The sequence below is a fragment of the Metopolophium dirhodum genome, chromosome 1 (genome assembly GCF_019925205.1).
Source record: "Metopolophium dirhodum isolate CAU chromosome 1, ASM1992520v1, whole genome shotgun sequence".
Classification (NCBI taxonomy): domain Eukaryota; kingdom Metazoa; phylum Arthropoda; class Insecta; order Hemiptera; family Aphididae; genus Metopolophium; species Metopolophium dirhodum.
The window spans coordinates 113,342,145-113,360,872 of NC_083560.1; the positions used below are offsets into that span (position 1 = coordinate 113,342,145).

General features: G+C 28.2%; 1 protein-coding gene across 1 annotated transcript; it reads right to left on the reverse strand.

The window, feature by feature from the left end:
* Positions 1-15,075: 15,075 nt before the first annotated feature.
* On the reverse strand, positions 15,076-15,544 carry LOC132934476 (uncharacterized). The gene is made up of 2 exons (XM_061000776.1): positions 15,457-15,544; positions 15,076-15,386 (listed from the first exon to the last, which is right to left on the reverse strand). Exons 1-2 carry the CDS (start codon positions 15,542-15,544, stop codon positions 15,076-15,078), a joined length of 399 nt encoding a protein of 132 aa, XP_060856759.1.
* Positions 15,545-18,728: the final 3,184 nt, after the last annotated feature.

Here is an 18,728-nt window from a genome sequence, read left to right on the forward strand (position 1 = left end):
TTCCAATGAGTAAAATAATAAGCAACAATTCAACGAACAAATTAATTTAGAATCATTAAACAATGAACCAGAAGAGGCAATGTTCCCTCTAATAGCATATCAAATTCCAAACCATATAAGTAATAATGTAAGTAAGTAATTTATATTCATTTTTCCATTTATACATTTAATGTTTTTAGGATGCTTCAAACAATATTCAAACCATGTTAAATGAAGAATCATTAGTAGTTTCTAAAGATTTTGAAGTCTCAAATCAAGATATAGTAAAACGTTTTTGTAAGTGGATTGTAGATTTCAATGTATCACACAGATGTGCCAATGAAATGTTATCCATTTTATATAGTACGGGCTTAAAACTTCCAAAAGATGTTAGAACTATTCTAGGCCAACATAAAGCTAATCATTTGATTGTTGAAATTGAAAACGGTTCATATCTAGATTTAGGTATTGTTAACATGATTAAACCACATTTAATTAAACAAATAAAATGTATTCCTCATAATATAACAATTAAGTTGAGCTTCAATATTGACGGTTTACCACTTGCAAAAAGTTCAAAAACTCAATTTTGGCCAATTTTATTGTCATTTGTAAATTTACCTTATTTTGTAAATAAAATTTTTCCAGTAGGTATTTACCATAGTTTTAAACGCAAACCGGGTAATGTTAATGAATATTTTAGACCATTTTTAAACGAGATTTAAAATCTTATAACTCATCGAATTAAAATTGAAAATAAAATAATACATTTTGAAATTATTGACATAGTAGCAAACGCCCCTGCAAAAGCATTTTTATTAAAAGTTAAAAATTATAATGGGTATTTTGGTTGTAATTCCTGTGAAGTAGAAGGTGATTTTATTGACAATAAAGTTTGTTTTTTAAATTTGTGTGCGCCATTGCGTACTAATGATTCATTTCGATCAAAATCGAGTATAGAATACCATAAGGATGGATTTAGTCCTCTGATAGAGCTTCCTTTAGACATAACAACCAATGTAGTTCTTGATTATATGCATTGTGTGTGCCAAGGAGTCATGAAACGGCTTCTAGAGTTTTGGGTAAAAGGTAAAAAACCAATGAGAATTTTAGAGGAGAAAAAAGATATAATTTCTCTATCTCTTTTAAATATAAGAAAATTTGTACCATCTGAGTTTGCACGTCTACCAAGGTCATTAGATGATCTTGAGTATTGGAAAGCAACGGAATTTCGTGAATTTCTTTTATACACTGGGGTAATTGTATTAAAATCAAATTTAAAAAAAGATATGTATGAACACTTTTTACTTTTATTAGTGTCTATTCGAATACTATGCTCAAATGACCTATGTCAAAAATATAATTATTTAGCTTTAACACTTTTAAAAAAATTTGTTCAAAACTATTCATCAATTTACGGCCCTCAGTTTATCAATTACAACGTCCACAGTTTGATACACCTACCATTTTTTGCTAACTCACATGGACATTTAGATAATTTTAGTGCGTTTAAATATGAAAATTATCTACAATTTCTTAGAAAATCTATGAAATGTTGTAAATATCCACTTTCCGAAATTAAAAATAAAATTATTGCATCTGAAGGAGAAGAGCTGTTAACTATTTCTACTGATGATAATATAATATTAAAGCTGCAATGTTCAGGCAAACAATTTATTAAACCCGAAGCGTTTGTCGAATACAAGCAACTTCCTACTACTATAGACTACTATAGTAGATGGGTCATATGTCAAAACTTTATGGCATTATGAAATATTTCATGGATTTGAAAAACGCTTTTTACATCATCTCCGGAGAGAAGACATTGAGCCCACTAATTTTGAAAAAATGAATGTTGGTGCTGCTGTACGGTTCTTTTCTCCCAAAACTTCCAGTGCATTAAAAACTGGAGTAGAAATGGGAATTTTACCACGCGAGGCATTAACAACTGCTCACTTTATTATGGTTATTCATAATTGGTTCTCTCTTTAATCATCAAAAGTTAGGAAAACTTAAATTACTTCACGAAATTGTGATGCAAAATATATATTTTTACATTCAATAATATTGATCTTTTTCAAAATACTGTATTTCGAGATGATTGGAAACAATTAAACTATGGTTTTGTTCTTGCCACTTTAACATTTTGTGATGTTGCTGAATTTTTATTCAAAAACGGTTTTGATTTTGTATTAGGACACCGGTTTAGTCAAGATGCTACTGAAAATATTTTCTCCCAAATTCGCCGAAGGGTCAATGCCCACTGCACTAAAAGCATTGCGAGCAATTAAATTAATTTCTGTATCACAATTTGTGTCTGAAGTTAAAAAAAGCAGTTATATGAGTGACTCTGATCAATTTTTATTACATTTCTGTAAAGAGAAAAGAAAGTCTACATTAGAAACAAAGTCTCTTATTGTTGTACCCAACAATGTCTCAATATCTGAAGTTTCTGAAATTAAAATTCATTATTTTTCTTTTGAAGATCTCAGTCAGATAATGTCACATCATGATATAAACTGTATCTATTATATTGCTGGAAGCACAACAAACGCTGTCACAAAACACATTTGTACAACATGCATTAAATTCCTTTCCAATAAAAATTTACCAGAAACTGAGTTTATTAGAAAAGCAAAGCTCTACACAAACGGTGCAAACGGAGGTGGCCTTTCAGCCCACAAAAATTTCATTTTAAGAAATGAAAATACTGAGTTCATACAACGTCTAATAGAAGATATTCAAATTTTGTTTCCTGATTGCTGTTATGTAAAGCAAAAAAATATTAAACATTTTTTTACTGTTCGTTCTTACTGTTTAAAGAATTATTCTGAAAACATCAATAAACGTAAAATTGCTTATGGAACTGCGACTGCCGAAAGAAGAAAGTGTTAAGAGGACTCTACCCATACATTATTACTATTTTATTTTTTTGATTTGTTATAAAGTGATGTGTAGATTGTGTTACTTTTTAATAAATACACATTAAACATTTCAACACTGTTGTCAAAATCTGTTATTTGTTATAAAATTATATTTGGATTGTGTAACTTTTTAATAAATACATTTATAACTTTTCAACACTGAAGACTATAGTTTGTTTTGTTATTACTGTTGTCGATTGTTTTTGTCATAAAATTTTGTTTACTTTTTGATAAATGTGTTTAAAATTACAAATTTATTAATTGATGTTTAAAATATTTTACTTAGAATAAGTTTTGCGATTATGCAAGCAAGGTGGTACACACACCACCGGTATTTTTTTAATATAATTTGTATTGATGAATAAAAATTAATGAAGTTTAAAAAATATTTTTATGTATATTACATAATAATATGTAATATACATAAAAAGTATATTATACTTATATATTTTTTTAAATATCCTCATTGAAAATTTCTGTTTATGCCACTGTCATGCAAGTATGTTAAATTATTTATTGAATTTAAATACCACAAGTCCACAAAAGTGGTAAATATAAAAACTAAAATATAATGTTTTGTACATATTGAATAATATTAAATGTATATTAAAATAAAATAAGTCATTAATACATAATTTGACAGAATATAAAATAATAATTAAATAAATAAATATAGGTACCTAGTATAAATTCACAGGACAAGCCCTTTACAAATTATACAATTATACACAATTATACAATTATACTAATACAGTACAATTTTTCGCTTAAGAAGCAACAATGTTTTTGTGTTGTTTTGCAGTTCGAATAACAAAAAAAACTACTTAATTTAACTAAAAATGTTAAAATAATCATAAAATGTACCTTCAAGTACATAAAAACCAATTTTTTTGCTCTCCTGTAAAGTTAGATAAAACTAAGATTGGTGGTGTTGCTTCTTAAGTGACACAATATAATATTGGGTGAATATTATTATTAATTAATACTAGTTTATTGAACATTATTAGGTAATTAATCTAAAGGTACTTTATTGAAACTGAAAAAAAATCATTATTTTTAAAATGCTAGGTTGCACAAAACATTTAATGAATCAATAGTGAACTAATGGTCCCTTGAAAAAAGATTTTGTGGCCCATTATTGGTCCATTAAATTTTTAGTGAACCGTTAAATTTAATAAATTGTTTATGCAACCCAGCATTAATGCAGAAATTATTTAATTATTTGATATTGTATTCATCCAAGTAATCAGAAACTGGAGGCAAAAAAGAGTACAATTTGAAAATGGTATGCCATTTTTCAAGCTTTTGTTCTATTGCTTGTTTTTCAGCTAGTAAATCCAATTCAATGTCATTGTTGATGAGCTGATTATTGATTTGAGTATTTTTAGAATCCTTAAATTATATTTAAAAATTAGCATGTAATTAATTTCAAAAATAACAAATAAGTGAATAAATAATAATTACTTTTATATTACCTTTTCTTTTTTATCAGGAGAAAATTTTTTGTTTCTATCACTTTTGGAGTATCTCTGAGACATTTTAAGATTAAATTTGTAACACCAATTATTGTAGTTATTATCCTGTATTAAAGATTGATAAGTAGTAATATTGTTTTTTAATAATTATTGAAATACATTTTAAAAAACAATACCGTTTATTTTGACAGTCAGCAACTGGGTAGTTTCAAACTTTCAATCGTCTAAATATAAGTAACGATATAACTCGCTGCTACTACAAAGGTCAAGAAATCAACCACTATAAAAAATTAAAAGAATACCGAATAGGTATGGACATATTATGAAAAATGAAATTGAAACTTAAAAGTTAAAATACATAAATTCCGAACGCTGCAACCTGATAGTGCTAACCATAGACAAGAATACTAACCATCGGCGTAACTAGGGGGGGGGGGCTAGAAGGGACTTAGCCCCCCCTGCAGTTGTATTTAGCCCCCCTAGAAGGTTTTACATTTTAGCCTCAAATTGAGCCTGTAGCTAAAACCCAAATCCGAAAAAATAAGAAAAAAAATGTTTAAAATAACTCATATGTCATAACTCATAATAGTCATAATTAATAAATATTTTATACATATTGATATTGTTTTATTGTGGATGTACCAAAAACAAATTTATAAGTAATTGGTTACCTATAGTTATAGCGGAAGAAATTGTCTTGACGTATTGTATTGAGTCAATAAATACTAATGAGTAAAGTATTGTTCACATATGGCTAAATATGGTACATTAATTATTGAATGTACGACGCGGGTATGAGACTTATTATGATTGTTTATCAGTTAAAAGTTTTACACAAACTACAAAGTATTTATAGGATTGTATTGTATGTCCCGAAGACCAAAACCCACTTATTATATTTGTTATCTTTAAATAGGTACCTACCCGTATTAGCGTATTTTTGTATAGACATATTAGTTATATACAACATAGTTATTTTCAACACAAAGCTTAGAATTAGCCCAGTCAGTTGAAAGTTTTTTAGAACTCCTATTTTATTAATAGTTATAAGGTAATTAAATAGCAGCCAACTAATATTAAAATAATTTGACATATAATCGGTTGAGTATTTTTTATATTTTTACATTTAAATAATACTTTGACCTAAACATAGTTCTTTTGATTTTTGTTCTAGTCTGTATTTAATATAGATGAAGATGCATTAAAGTGTGAACTAAAAGTAGCAAAAAGGTGTTTGATAAATGCTCAAAATTCAGACAAATCCATAAGCGGTATGAATGTTGAAGAAAAAACACAATCTCAACTGTTAAAATCAGTTGTACAACAAGAAGTTTATCCAAATGTTTATTTATTATTAAAGACTGCATTTGCTATACCCATAAGCTCAGCTACGTGTGAGCGATCTTTTTCTTGTATGAGGAGAATTAACTCATACATTAGGTCAACTATGACCCAAAACAGATTTAGTGATCTGGCTATACTTAATATAGAAAGAGAACTATCTAATGTAATAAACGATGATGATATTTTAAAACTATTTTCATCAAAATATAGGCGTATACAGTTATAAATTATAATGTAAATTTGTTTTTATTGACTAGGTTATACTTTGATTCTATGGTTTATTTTAAATTTTGATTTTAGAGGACTCTTGTGATTACTAAATGCTAGGGAGGCTCAGAGGGGGAGTGTGGGGGGAAAAGCCCCCCACAAATTATCTTGGACTTGGGTTTTCTAGGACTCTAGCCCCTGTAGCTATTAAATCCTAGTTACGCCCATGATACTAACTGGTGTTAACTGAATAGTGAATAATGATAAAGATAAAATGAACTGGAACCAAAATGGCGGATGAGAATACTCCCCTTTATAGTGCCTTAGTACTACTATAAGGTGTTATTTATTTTATCACTGTGTTATATAATATTATAATGTGGTATCTTAACGTTAATGGTCGATATTTATCACATCTCAATACTGAGATGCACTTACTGCAAAATGTTACACCCAAAAGGAGTTGAACAAACATAATTTTTTTAAGATTTGTGATTTTTTAAGAGCAACGAAGTGCATGGCTTTAGCTATAAAAATATATTCATCATTAATACCGCTAGAAACATTTCAACACGTTTTCATTAACTGTTTTTTATATTTACTTGCCGATCATATTAAACTATAGAATTTTAATAAAAAATTATACATATCGTCCGAAGGCAAACCAAATAACCAATCACGGGTGAAGCTGTGACGGCTCGGCTAGTATATTTATATTTATTTAAAATTTGACTTATAAAATGTAAATATTACAAGAAAAAACCCAAATATTTTCTTAGTGGGCATTTATTTAAAAATTAAATAGAGTTTAAAAAGAGTATAAAAATGATGGTTTATTCAGTACTTACTGATTTTTGAAGATGGTTCCTATTAGAGTACAGCCCGGTCCTATAAAAATCGGATCGGCCCAGACCAAATATTTAAGACAATTTGTTAAACCGGATCAGACCAATTCCAAAAATATATTTTTCAACCCAGACCAATTTTGAACCATGCTTACAAACTTTTTATAAGCCCGGACCAGCCCAGCTCGGATTTTTATTTTTTTTTTTTAAACCAAACCGCCCAACCCGGGATCATAAGTTTTTAATAAAACCCCGGACCAGGACAAATATGCTTATTGAGTACCTAAACCGGATCATCCATATAAACTAAATTTATTAGAAACTAAATAAAATGTCACTTAAATAATTTCAATTATTAACTACCTAGTACCTAATCATCAAATTAAGCTGAAACTATACTCAAAATTATTTGTATTTTTGCTTAAGGGTTTAAACCCCTTTAATATACATAAATAAATAAATAATAAATAAATTAGGTATATATTTTAATAATTATTTTTTACCTTTTTTTTTTTGTTCAACTATGACACTTGTTGAGTTTTACTTTCATATTACTGCCAGCAGTGATATTTATTTTACCTATATAGCTGTATCGTGTAGCTATATTATCTAATGTCTACTCAGTGCATATTGCACAATGCACATATTATATACCTAGTTTTAAAAGTTAAAATATTACTACTTGAGCCTATAAATAACTATTTACAATAATTTAAACACTATTACAATTGTACAATCACTATTATTAATTGTTGAATTGTTAACTTCATTAATATGATTTCATGTTTATAGTTATTTAGTTTTTTTTTTTTGATTGATAGGTAGGTAGTAGCCAGTAGGTAAAAGAATTAAGAATTAAATAAAAAAAATCATGAAATTAATTAAGAATACCAACAGTTTATATTATTTTATAAATTAACAATTAACAAAATAAATACTACTCAGTACCTACTCACTAGAAACTCCTAGTGGCTTTATTAATTTTTATTTTTAAAAACAAATAATATTATAAAATATGTTACTTGTTAGGTAGTAGGTACTGTTATGTTTTTAAAGAAGTCATGTAGAAATACAAGTGAGTCGACTGTTTCTCCTTTTAGACGACTTCTACGTTCTTCAATTATTCTCCCTGAAACACTGAAAACTCGTTCACTACTTGCACTAGATGCTGGTATACAGAGAGTTTGGCGAGCTAACTGAGAGAGTAATGGAAATTTCTCATTTTGACTTTTCCAAAAATTGAGTATGTCAGTATCTACATTTTTACCTACAAAACATGTTAAATAATTATCCATTTCTTGCTCATATGACTGTTTTGGTTTTGGTGCATCATCTTCCCATTCAGAAAACTGTGATATATTCAGAGCTGCAGTATCTTCGATTGATTCACTTTCTACATTTTGGTCATTTTGTGCTTGTGCTATTTCAATTTTCAGAAGCTCTAACTTGATATTGTTTAGAATCCTTTTCTTTTCATTCTCGTCAGACACCATTTTCAATTTTTTAAAATTTGGCCAAAGAAAACATGCCATTTCATGTGTCCTGTTTATAATGAATTTTTTATTAAATATTTCTCTAGCGCGGATTCCTAGTTTTTTGACTATGGATGTTGAATTTAATTCTCCAGATGAATCATATATATCTTCTTCCAAGTCACAATACTTGTTAATATGTTTTTCAAGAACAACTTTGTATAAAAGAACTTTGTGTATAGTAGGATAAATATCTCCTTCCAATTCATCAGAAGCAGTCTTAAATGGTTTGAGAAATTCAGTAATTTGTTTGAGTAATTCAATATCTATATTTTGAAGTCGCCAAAAATCTTCACCATACTCATTAAGAATTTCATCCCATTGCTCATGTATTGATAGTAGCATTGCCAACCTTGTGTTCCATCTTGTTTCCACTTCTTGAATTAAACCTTTTGATAATTTATTTACTTCTCCAGAAGTTTTCATGAATTTCACAAAGCTTTTAGCTCCTGATAAAAGTTTGGTAACGGGTTCCAACAATTTCCTATTGTTTTCATCTTCAGCATCTAAAAACTTATTATCAAAAACATGTCTTAATACGGTATTAAGCATATGAGCACAACAATTTAATCTGTTGTATGCGCCTAATCCACTTGAACTTGTCATGTTTGGTCCTTGGTCAGTGACAAATGTGATTTTTTTCATTAATTCATTAGCATTCAGAGACTTTGTACATTCAAAGCTTGTTAAAAAAGTACCGATTGAATTCTTAATATTTTCAGCCGTTTTTTTCTCTGATATTGGCCATTGACCAGTATGTAGTACATTTTTTTGCAAAATCCAATTTATATCAATATAATGAACAGTAATAGTTATGTAGTGTCGTTTTTTATATTTATCAGACCACATATCCGTAGTCATAGAACAGCAATTGTCTTTTATATACGGTACAATATTTTCAAAAAGTGTATTTCTATGATTTTCAGCCATTTTTATTGTATTTTTTGACACAGTAGTTGGATGTGGCATTAAATCATTTATATCTATATCACCATATTGACGACCAACTTTTATTAAAAATTGTCCAAGTTCTTTAAAACCAGATCCATCTATTATAGACAATGGTCTAATGTCCACACTACAAAACTTCACTGATTTTTCTATGCATTCGGTTTTTAATTTATCGGGAATTGTTTTTAATTTTTTAGACACAAAAGAATCCAAACTGGTTTGAGCATCGTCCTTGGTATTAACAATTACACATTTATGTCTGCTCAATGTTGATGTGCCACTACTATGACTGTACTTAAATGGTTGCTTACATTTAATACAAGCTACAAAACCCGTGAATATATTTTCATCATTATTATATACCACATTTTTAAATAATTCCCATACGGCACTTGTACCTTTTTTGTCAATTAAAATACATTCACCACTCAATAATTTTTTTTTTACTGTTATTTTTGTTTCAACTTGAGGAATTATATCTGCTTCACATTCAGAATTAGATTCAGACTTATCTCCCATTTTTAAAAATTGAATCTTAACTGAAAATTAATTAAAATAATATATAGCATTGGTTAGATAATAACTCATTACAATTAAATATTGAAAACTCCTGCTATTTACACTTTAATAATTTAACTTTGGATAATACTGAATATAATATTGTTATAACTTATAAATAAGAAATTTATTTTGAATAAAGTTAGTTCTATAAAATATCTTGAACTTTACATTGACAATCAACTAAAAAGTGAACATTCATATTAATTATATAAACAATGTTACTCAACAATTTTTAAATATTTTTAGTATTCTGAAGATTGAGGAAAATCTTATCAACTTATTTAAGAGTCATAACTAAAGACCGGATTTAATTGATATTGCAACTTTTTTTGTAGTTAAGATAAATCAAATTTGATCAAATATGTAAACGATTTGTATTAATTATTGTCTTTCTGTTTAATTTTATGTTGCAATTTATTGCAATTTTTAATGTTTTTGCAATTTTTGCAATTTTGTATACTTCACGTAATCAAATGTACAAATCAATATTTCTTAGAAGTATAAAGGTGTATTATCTATGTTGTTTATCGCAAATAATTTTGAAAAGTTTAAAAACATGATTGAAAGTTTAACAGATGAAGTGTCGAAAAGCTGAAACAGATTGTACAAGATAATGCAGTCAAATGTGGTTTAGCATTCATAAAATTACACTTATCTGAGTTATCCATGAATTTAAAAAATTTGGAAGAATCTAATTGTGAACTACTGAAAAGTATGGATATTTTTAGAAAAATTGAAGATATTTTAACAAATATTCCTGGTCCAAATGGGAAAGAAATTAAGGAAAAAATTATGTACATAATTGAAAAAAATGAAGGGTATAAAACTCTAAAGTGTTACTATGAAGTCATGTCATGTAAAGCAAATGTTAATTTAAATATAACGCCTACTTTATTAAATTGTTTTAAATATGCACCAATAACGAGTGTTGACGTAGAACGTAGTTTTTTGTTGTACAAACATAATTTAAGTAATAGAAGATTTAATTTTAATGAAAATAATTTGGAAATGTATTTAATCATCAATTTTTTAATTCAAAAATGTAATATTAATATTTATAAATATATAAAAAGGTACAACTTGCATTTTTATAGTGCAATTTATTTTGCAATTTTTATGTGATTTTTGGTGCAATTATACAATTTTATTATGCAATTTTTGAGTGTTTTTAATGCAATTAAATCCGGTCTTTAGTCATAACATACATTAGCTAGGCGCAGTCCATTATTACTTATGGTCTACTGTTTTGGGGCGGTTCTTACTTCTTAGTTCTTACAATGTAAATAAAAATAAGCTAAATACTATAAATTCTATATTTAATTTTGTATTTTTCAAGCCAAGGCTAGTCAATAGGTAGTCATAAATTCATAATATATTATAGTAACTACAAAGATTATAATCTTCACAATTTAAATTCATTATATTATTTGTTTTGAAAAATGTGTACTACCTTAAAAATTAATTTACATTATTTTGATAACAATCATATAATAATATTTAAACTATATTAAAACTATAGATTTTCAAAATCTCACACTTAAAATTATGAGATAAATTAAAATTTAATTCTGAAACAATTTACAATATTAAGTAATAAGTACCTACCTAAATTAATAAGTAATAAATAAAAAAAGTTAAACATTTTGTTTTAGATGTGCATGCTGCTAATTGAAAAGTATTATAAATTTATAATCTTATAAATAATTAAGAATTAAGAAGTATATATTTATATAACAATATAAGTTATATTAGGTATTACTATATAGTTTATAGTTTATTGTATAAGATTGTTGATTTTTGATCACCTAAGAATTAAGAAGTAAGATTCTAGTTTTTCTGATATGATTTATAAATTATAATTCTATATTAATACCAGTACTGAATAGGTACACCATATTTTACAGTTACAAATACAAACTTAATTTATAAGTTTATAACTACCTATTATAACATTATATTTTAGTAATCCGTAAACTTTGGTTGACAACTGATAAGTTATTTATTATCAATGTGTTATGTGTGTAATTAATATTTAATTTATTATTCCTAACAATTTATAACATTTATAACTAATACTTAATAGTTAGTGGTACTCAAAATGGTTATTATGCTTACTGCTTACCTTTATGTTGGTGGCACAGTGTTATCCACGCATCGTAGTATCGTACTGACTAGTGACTGTGACTACTAAGTACCTATTAGACACTGGTACTATATTCGACATTCGACAGTAAACAAGAAACAACGTTTATTTTTAAAATTTCCCGTATTGATGGAACATATTTAACATAATAATATTATTATTATTATTATTATTTAATAACCGATAAGGGCATGACGAGCGAATGGCCATATTTTAAGAAATACAAACAAATGCTATTTATAAATCATTATAAATAAATTGACAAATAATACCATTTTTCCAAGTATATAAATTGATTAACCCAGACCAAAAAATATCCATTATAATATAAAAAAGACCGGACTGGACCATACCCAGTTATATTAAAAAACAGTTATATTAAAAAAACATATAACCAAACCTAACCCATTATAATATGACTGTGCCCCGAACCGAACACTTAAACCAAGAATATAAAATATTTTGACCCAGACCGGACCTAACCCGGATCCGGTCCGGTCCGGGTTGACCCGGGACCGGGCTGATCTCTAGTTCCTATGCTTCATGTATTATTAAACATCAAATATATCACAAATAAATGGTACGTGAGTTCCTCACTAGAGCGCTAGTTTCTAAAGATTTCCAATTTTATAATCAGCATGTTTTGTTTCTAAATGTCTTAAGAGCAGAGAAGGTTTCATGCAGCTATTCGAAAATATTTCACCACACACAATACACTTAGGTTTAGGATAGTCAAAATCTCCTACATATGAAAATCCATATTTTACATATTCATCAGTGTATTTTCTCTTTTTACCTTTTTGAAGAACTGAAGACTGTGCATTTTCTGTATGTTGTAACAAATCTTTAGCTAAGTCTAGAGAAGTAGGTACTTGTTAAATGAATATTTTCTCCAACTTGGTCTAGTTTTTTTATTGCACCAGTTTTTAACCATTGATCCATATTTATCACAATGTACTTATTTAAAATAAATTACAAAATATTAAGCAACCACCGACAATAATTTGAAAAAAATGGAAAATAACGAAAGAAAAGTTTTCATACAACAATCACAGTTTGAAAGCAATCGACATACTGATTCCAATATATTAATATAATATAAAATTAACGGGTAAAGTTTTACCCGTGTGTACGAATGTGCGATAACGGTCGATAACGGACCGGCCGAAGTTCAATACACACCAACATCACCGCAACCTACCATATAATAATATTATATAATCTGTATTCTATAATAGTATAATAGTATAATAATATTATAAGATAGTATTTTATGTATAGTCCGGGCAACGAAAACTGGCCGGTGACCCCCGTGACCACCGAGATTGAAATGAATAGTTTTAAATTAACCAAATTCAATATTTTTCCGCCATTACTTAATTTTTTGTCGCGTACCCCTTGAGATGATCGTGAGTACCCCTAGGGGTACGCGTACCCCCGGTTGGGAACCGCTGATCTAAGAAATCAACGCTTGCACTTTCCCATGTTGTCTGCGTTTTAAACCGCTCTCGGCGCTAGTGTTGTCGACGCATCTACCATGAAACGTTCCTTATAGTCCGCTCCACATAATCATTTTCTATTTGTCCACTGACGTGTCGTGATCTTTTTATTTTACGATCGTGCCATGGGATGCTCATTCTAGTATTCTAGTGAGATATTTTTTCCGTGTGATAATTTTCCCAATACGGTATTTTTTGTTGAAAATATTTTACGCAGAAAAATAAAAAATAAAAAATTATAAAATGTCAAAACACAGATAAGTAAATGATTATTGTATGATTTTGTAGTAATTTATTACTATTGGAAATGTGAACAGACACTATGTATGTTGATCGTTTTGTTTGTTTTACACTGTATTAAGAATATGTTTGTTTGTGTTTATTGGTGTAATAATGAACGATAATCTTGCGTAGGTACGTTCTGTATCTGTATTGGCTGATATCGCGGCTGTTTATGCTTTTACCTTTATTTTATGGCTCACATGCAGATGATTGTTGTAAAATGTAAATAATTTGCTAGACTCGCCATGCGTCCATATCGTGTGTGAGACAACGTCCTGTGAGCTATCTGGCTACACAGCTGGCAAAAGCTTTGCCCTTTATTCGAGTTGATATCAAAGCGAGTGAGACAAATCGCCATTATTTCTTTAATAAGAAACGTAGGTACTTACAGCGCTTCTAACTGATGTTGAAAGTTAAATGTTCTTAAATAACCTGATTATATCGGTTATTATGGAAAATCTACTGTATATGACTGGTTTCACTGGAGTCAAATCATCATTATATTATATGAAGATCCTTAGGTACTTATACAGGTTTTAATTGATGAATAAAGTTAATTGGACGATGAGTATACTAACCAGAAATATTCTCAAATTATTAAATTTAAAAACACATAATAACAATATTATATGTATTGATGTCAGTTGTATTCAATTATATAAGTTGAGACTCAATTTACCTAAAATAATAGGATTAGTTAATTGGCGTACTTTTTACATCAACAGCTGAAGGACTCGTAGAACATAATATTGAAGCATTAAGAGGACATGATACCCGCACGTGTTGTCTCCGTCTTACAAGTGCGTAACATAGCTGTAAATTTAGGCAGGTAGAAGATTAGTAATTAACATATGTGTATTAGGGTGTTCCTTAGCTATAGATGATGAAAAAAAAATTGCAAAATTTTTTTGGGCTCACCCCTTAAAAACGTGTGTATGCATATAAAAATGAATTACAAAAAATATTGAGGCAATCAAACTAGGTTAACCCGTGCCGAATTGAACCTAAAGTTTGAATCAAGTTTTGAATATTTATGAGAATTCTTTATACTTTTTTAAATATTTCGCAAACCGTTGAGTAAATCGAAATTATTTATATAACATGTTTTAAATAAAACAAACTTGTCTTTAAATTATTTCTTAACAAGTTTTTAATAGCTTCTACTGTTCTTGAGATATATTGACTTAAATAGATAGAAATACCGTATTCTGAAAATTTCTATTGTTAAAACTATATAAACATATTATTATTAATGGTAAATACTAAATAGTCATCAGAGTTAATGTATTATGAAATATTTTTATTTATTGAAGTATATAATTAATGATTTAAATTAATATAATTTTTTTAATGTTTCCTTTTTACAATTTGGAAACATTTGTCTGTGTTCTTGAACACATTGTAGTACATATTGCTTTTGCTCTTCGTTGACTGTTAACGCTTCATTAAAGTCCACCATTAATTTCACGCCCCTTTCAGCTGTATCATTGACCATTTTTAGAGATTTTATTAATTCTTTACCATTAACAAAACTGATATGGTTATCCCACGATTTTGGATCGTATTGTAAAAAACTTGTATCGATACCAAATCTGGTGAATAGTTTTAGGCTATTTTCTGAAATAAATTTATCAATATTCATTTCTGTAAAATGTAAAAATAAATTGTATTATTATTTAATTTATATTATTATTATTTTAAATAATATACTCACCATTAAATTTTTCATCAATCTGATATGGTTGAAGTGTAAGCCGTTTAGTCGAGTTAATGGATGATTTTTTCTTAAGAGCTTTTACCATTAATTTTTTTGTTTCAAAAGGTATCGATTCGTCGAAAAACGATAGAGCAGCAGCTTCTTCAGTTAAATACCACAAGTGATTACATAATTTTTTGATAGCGGCTGTGGAGATTTGACTATCAACTATTTCGTAGGATTTTAAAGATTTAATAAATTGTAAATCTAGGTTTGGAGCTTTTATTGGCAATGTACAAGTAAACCACGCTTTGACATAAAATTTAACGATGAAAATACAAACTTCCCCAATCGCTTTTTTCTCAGTGGCAGAAATATGATACTGATGCCTAAATATAAATATTTTCAAACAATAGATTGCTCGAGCCATCCATCGAGCTTGATGTATTGCACCCGGTGGATGAATTTTAATTTTTTTTTCAAAATTTCCACCAATAAATATTAGTACCAATTCTAAAAACTCATTGTAATCATCGCGTGAATTTTTAATTTCTAATTGACTTCGTACAAAATTAAGAATATCTTCTCTGATATTTTCTATGGCACTACTACAATATTGATCTTTTAATCCACTTATAAAACTACTAGAATCAATATCAATCCATTTTTTTTGGAAATTTTTGAATAATGGAATAGATGGGCTTGTAGTTACTTGTGGTATTTTAGTTTCAAAAACACTTCTTAACACCAACTCGTATATGTGGTGTCTGCAAGGGAGGTAGAGTAAATCTTTGTCTAATTTTTGTTCAATAAGAATACATGCTCCATTCAAACGGCCTATATTGGATGAAGTAGTATCACAACATAAACCTTGCACAACATCCAATAAACCCCAATCATTTAACGCATTGTATACAGCGGTGGCTTGTTCTTCACCGGTTGACCTCTGAAGTATTGGAATTCCGATGATTTGTTCAATATTTTTACTAGTTACAATAATTGGAAGTCGTTCAACTGTCGTATTTTTGACGTGAATATTAGGTAATAATTTTCCATCCCAGTGAACTATAACATAACTTGGGCGAGATTCTTGAAACAGTGATTTTATCATTTTAGCACGTTCACAACGGTACAATTCTCGTGCTCTATGAATAGAAGTTGAATTAATTATATAATCATCGTTGTTGAATCCTAATGCCTCTAATGTTGCTTGTAAAACGTATACTGAGTCACGAACACTTAATTTGCACCTATCCAAAGCTCCAGCTAATTTTTGTGAAATAAAATTTATTTTTCCTCGCCTTTTTTTTTTCAATGGTGACAATTGAGTTTCTCCCTGTGCAACACTTGTTTCCGTGTCAGATATTTCATAATTGTCTGAACTATCGGTCTCATTCTCCACATCTTCATTCAACTGCATAGAATTAAATACCGAAGTAGATGCAATTTGCATTTGCTCACAACAACGAGTTTGTTTGTTTAATTCCATAGATTTTCGGATTTCTCTACGATTTTCTTTAATTGTTTCTTTTTTATCAACACCACTCAGACATCCAGGTCGCCCGGGAAGACGTTGGTTTATTAAAAATTGTTTATCCTCATTAATTTTTATTATATTTAATGCATCCGAATGCGCAATATCAAAAAGACTATCCAAAATCGAAATAAACTCATTTTCTTTTTTTCGATAAATTTCGCCAGTTATTTGTCATGAACACAAAACTAAACACACGATACGCATAACACGACTATTCGATTCGTACTAAATAAGTGACTAGACTTTTGTTGGAGATTAAGATAAGCTCTATCTAGGTTAATCTAAACGATAAACATACGATACGATAAAGTTATTTATAAAATTGTCAGCCACAATAATATCTAATGAAAATTTTCATTATTTACAATATTTTTAGATTTAACAGTAAACATTTTCAGAATACGGTATTTCTATATATTTAAGTCAATATATCTCAAGAACAGTAGAAGCTATTAAAATCTTGTTAAGAGATAATTTATAGACAATTTTGTTTTATTTAAAACATGTTATATAAATAATTTCGATTTACTCAATGGTTTGCGAAATATTTAAAAAAATATAAGGAATTCTCATAAATATTTAAAACTTGAATTAATTCAAACTTCAGGTTCAATTCGGCACGGGTTAACCTAGTTTGATTGCCTCAATATTTTTCGTAATTCATTTTTATATGCATACACACGTTTTTAGGGGGTGAGCCAAAAAAGTTATTAAATTTGAAAATTAAGGAACACCCTAATGTGTATATATTCTGAAAGGGAATTGAAATATCTACAACTTATTTTCTACGTATATTTTTCTTTTATGAATATATAATATATAAAACCTATACCTTTAAACCTTATACAATATGATGGATTGTTTGACGATTATAGTGAGGTAAAATGATTTTTTTTGTAATATCCTACTTTTTTCGAAGGTGTATCTCAAAAACGGTTGTGAATTTGAAAAAAACGTAGAACTTAAAAGATTTAGATAATTTCATGAGCTTTATTTTGTTATAAAAAAAATTTCCCTCCGATGCACTGTTTTCGAGATATAAGCGAAGGGGTTTCATCGATCCCGCCAGACCTTTTTATACTTGGGGATAAGGTTTATCGATTCCACCAGTGCAGGTAGTCTAAAATCAACCTATCGATTCCGCCAGGGAAAAAATAATCTTCCTGAACAAAAATGTTAGTTTTATTTTACTTACATAGCTATATTATAAATATTATATGAAATACCTGTATAAAAATGTTATCGCTAATTGATGATAATCTAACTACTAATATTATTGGCCAACACTAATCTGGTTAGTCTCGATCTATCCCCGTGTCACTATACTTCGTAATAATGAATTTCGATATCGTAGCTGGTGAACAAGAAAATTACTTAGTTATTTAACAAAATGAAAAAATTTTTATAACAAACTGTGAAATATTCATTTGCGAATAAGTGGAAATGTGTTAGTAAAAAGTGTAATGCAAAAATATACATAAACGAATCTTTAACGGACATTTTAAAATATGATATTGACCATAAAAACCTCGAAAAACAGCCAATAAGTGTAATGAAAAAAAAAACTATTTTCAAACCGACTCAAAATATTGATTATTAATTTATTTTTAACATTAAAATTAATTATTGTATTATTTTATATATACTATGATTATATTTAGCTACTCGAGTTGACATTAACAATTTGATTTCACGACATTTATTTATCAAAACATCATAATATATCAGTCACATTTATTGTATGGCAAACGTT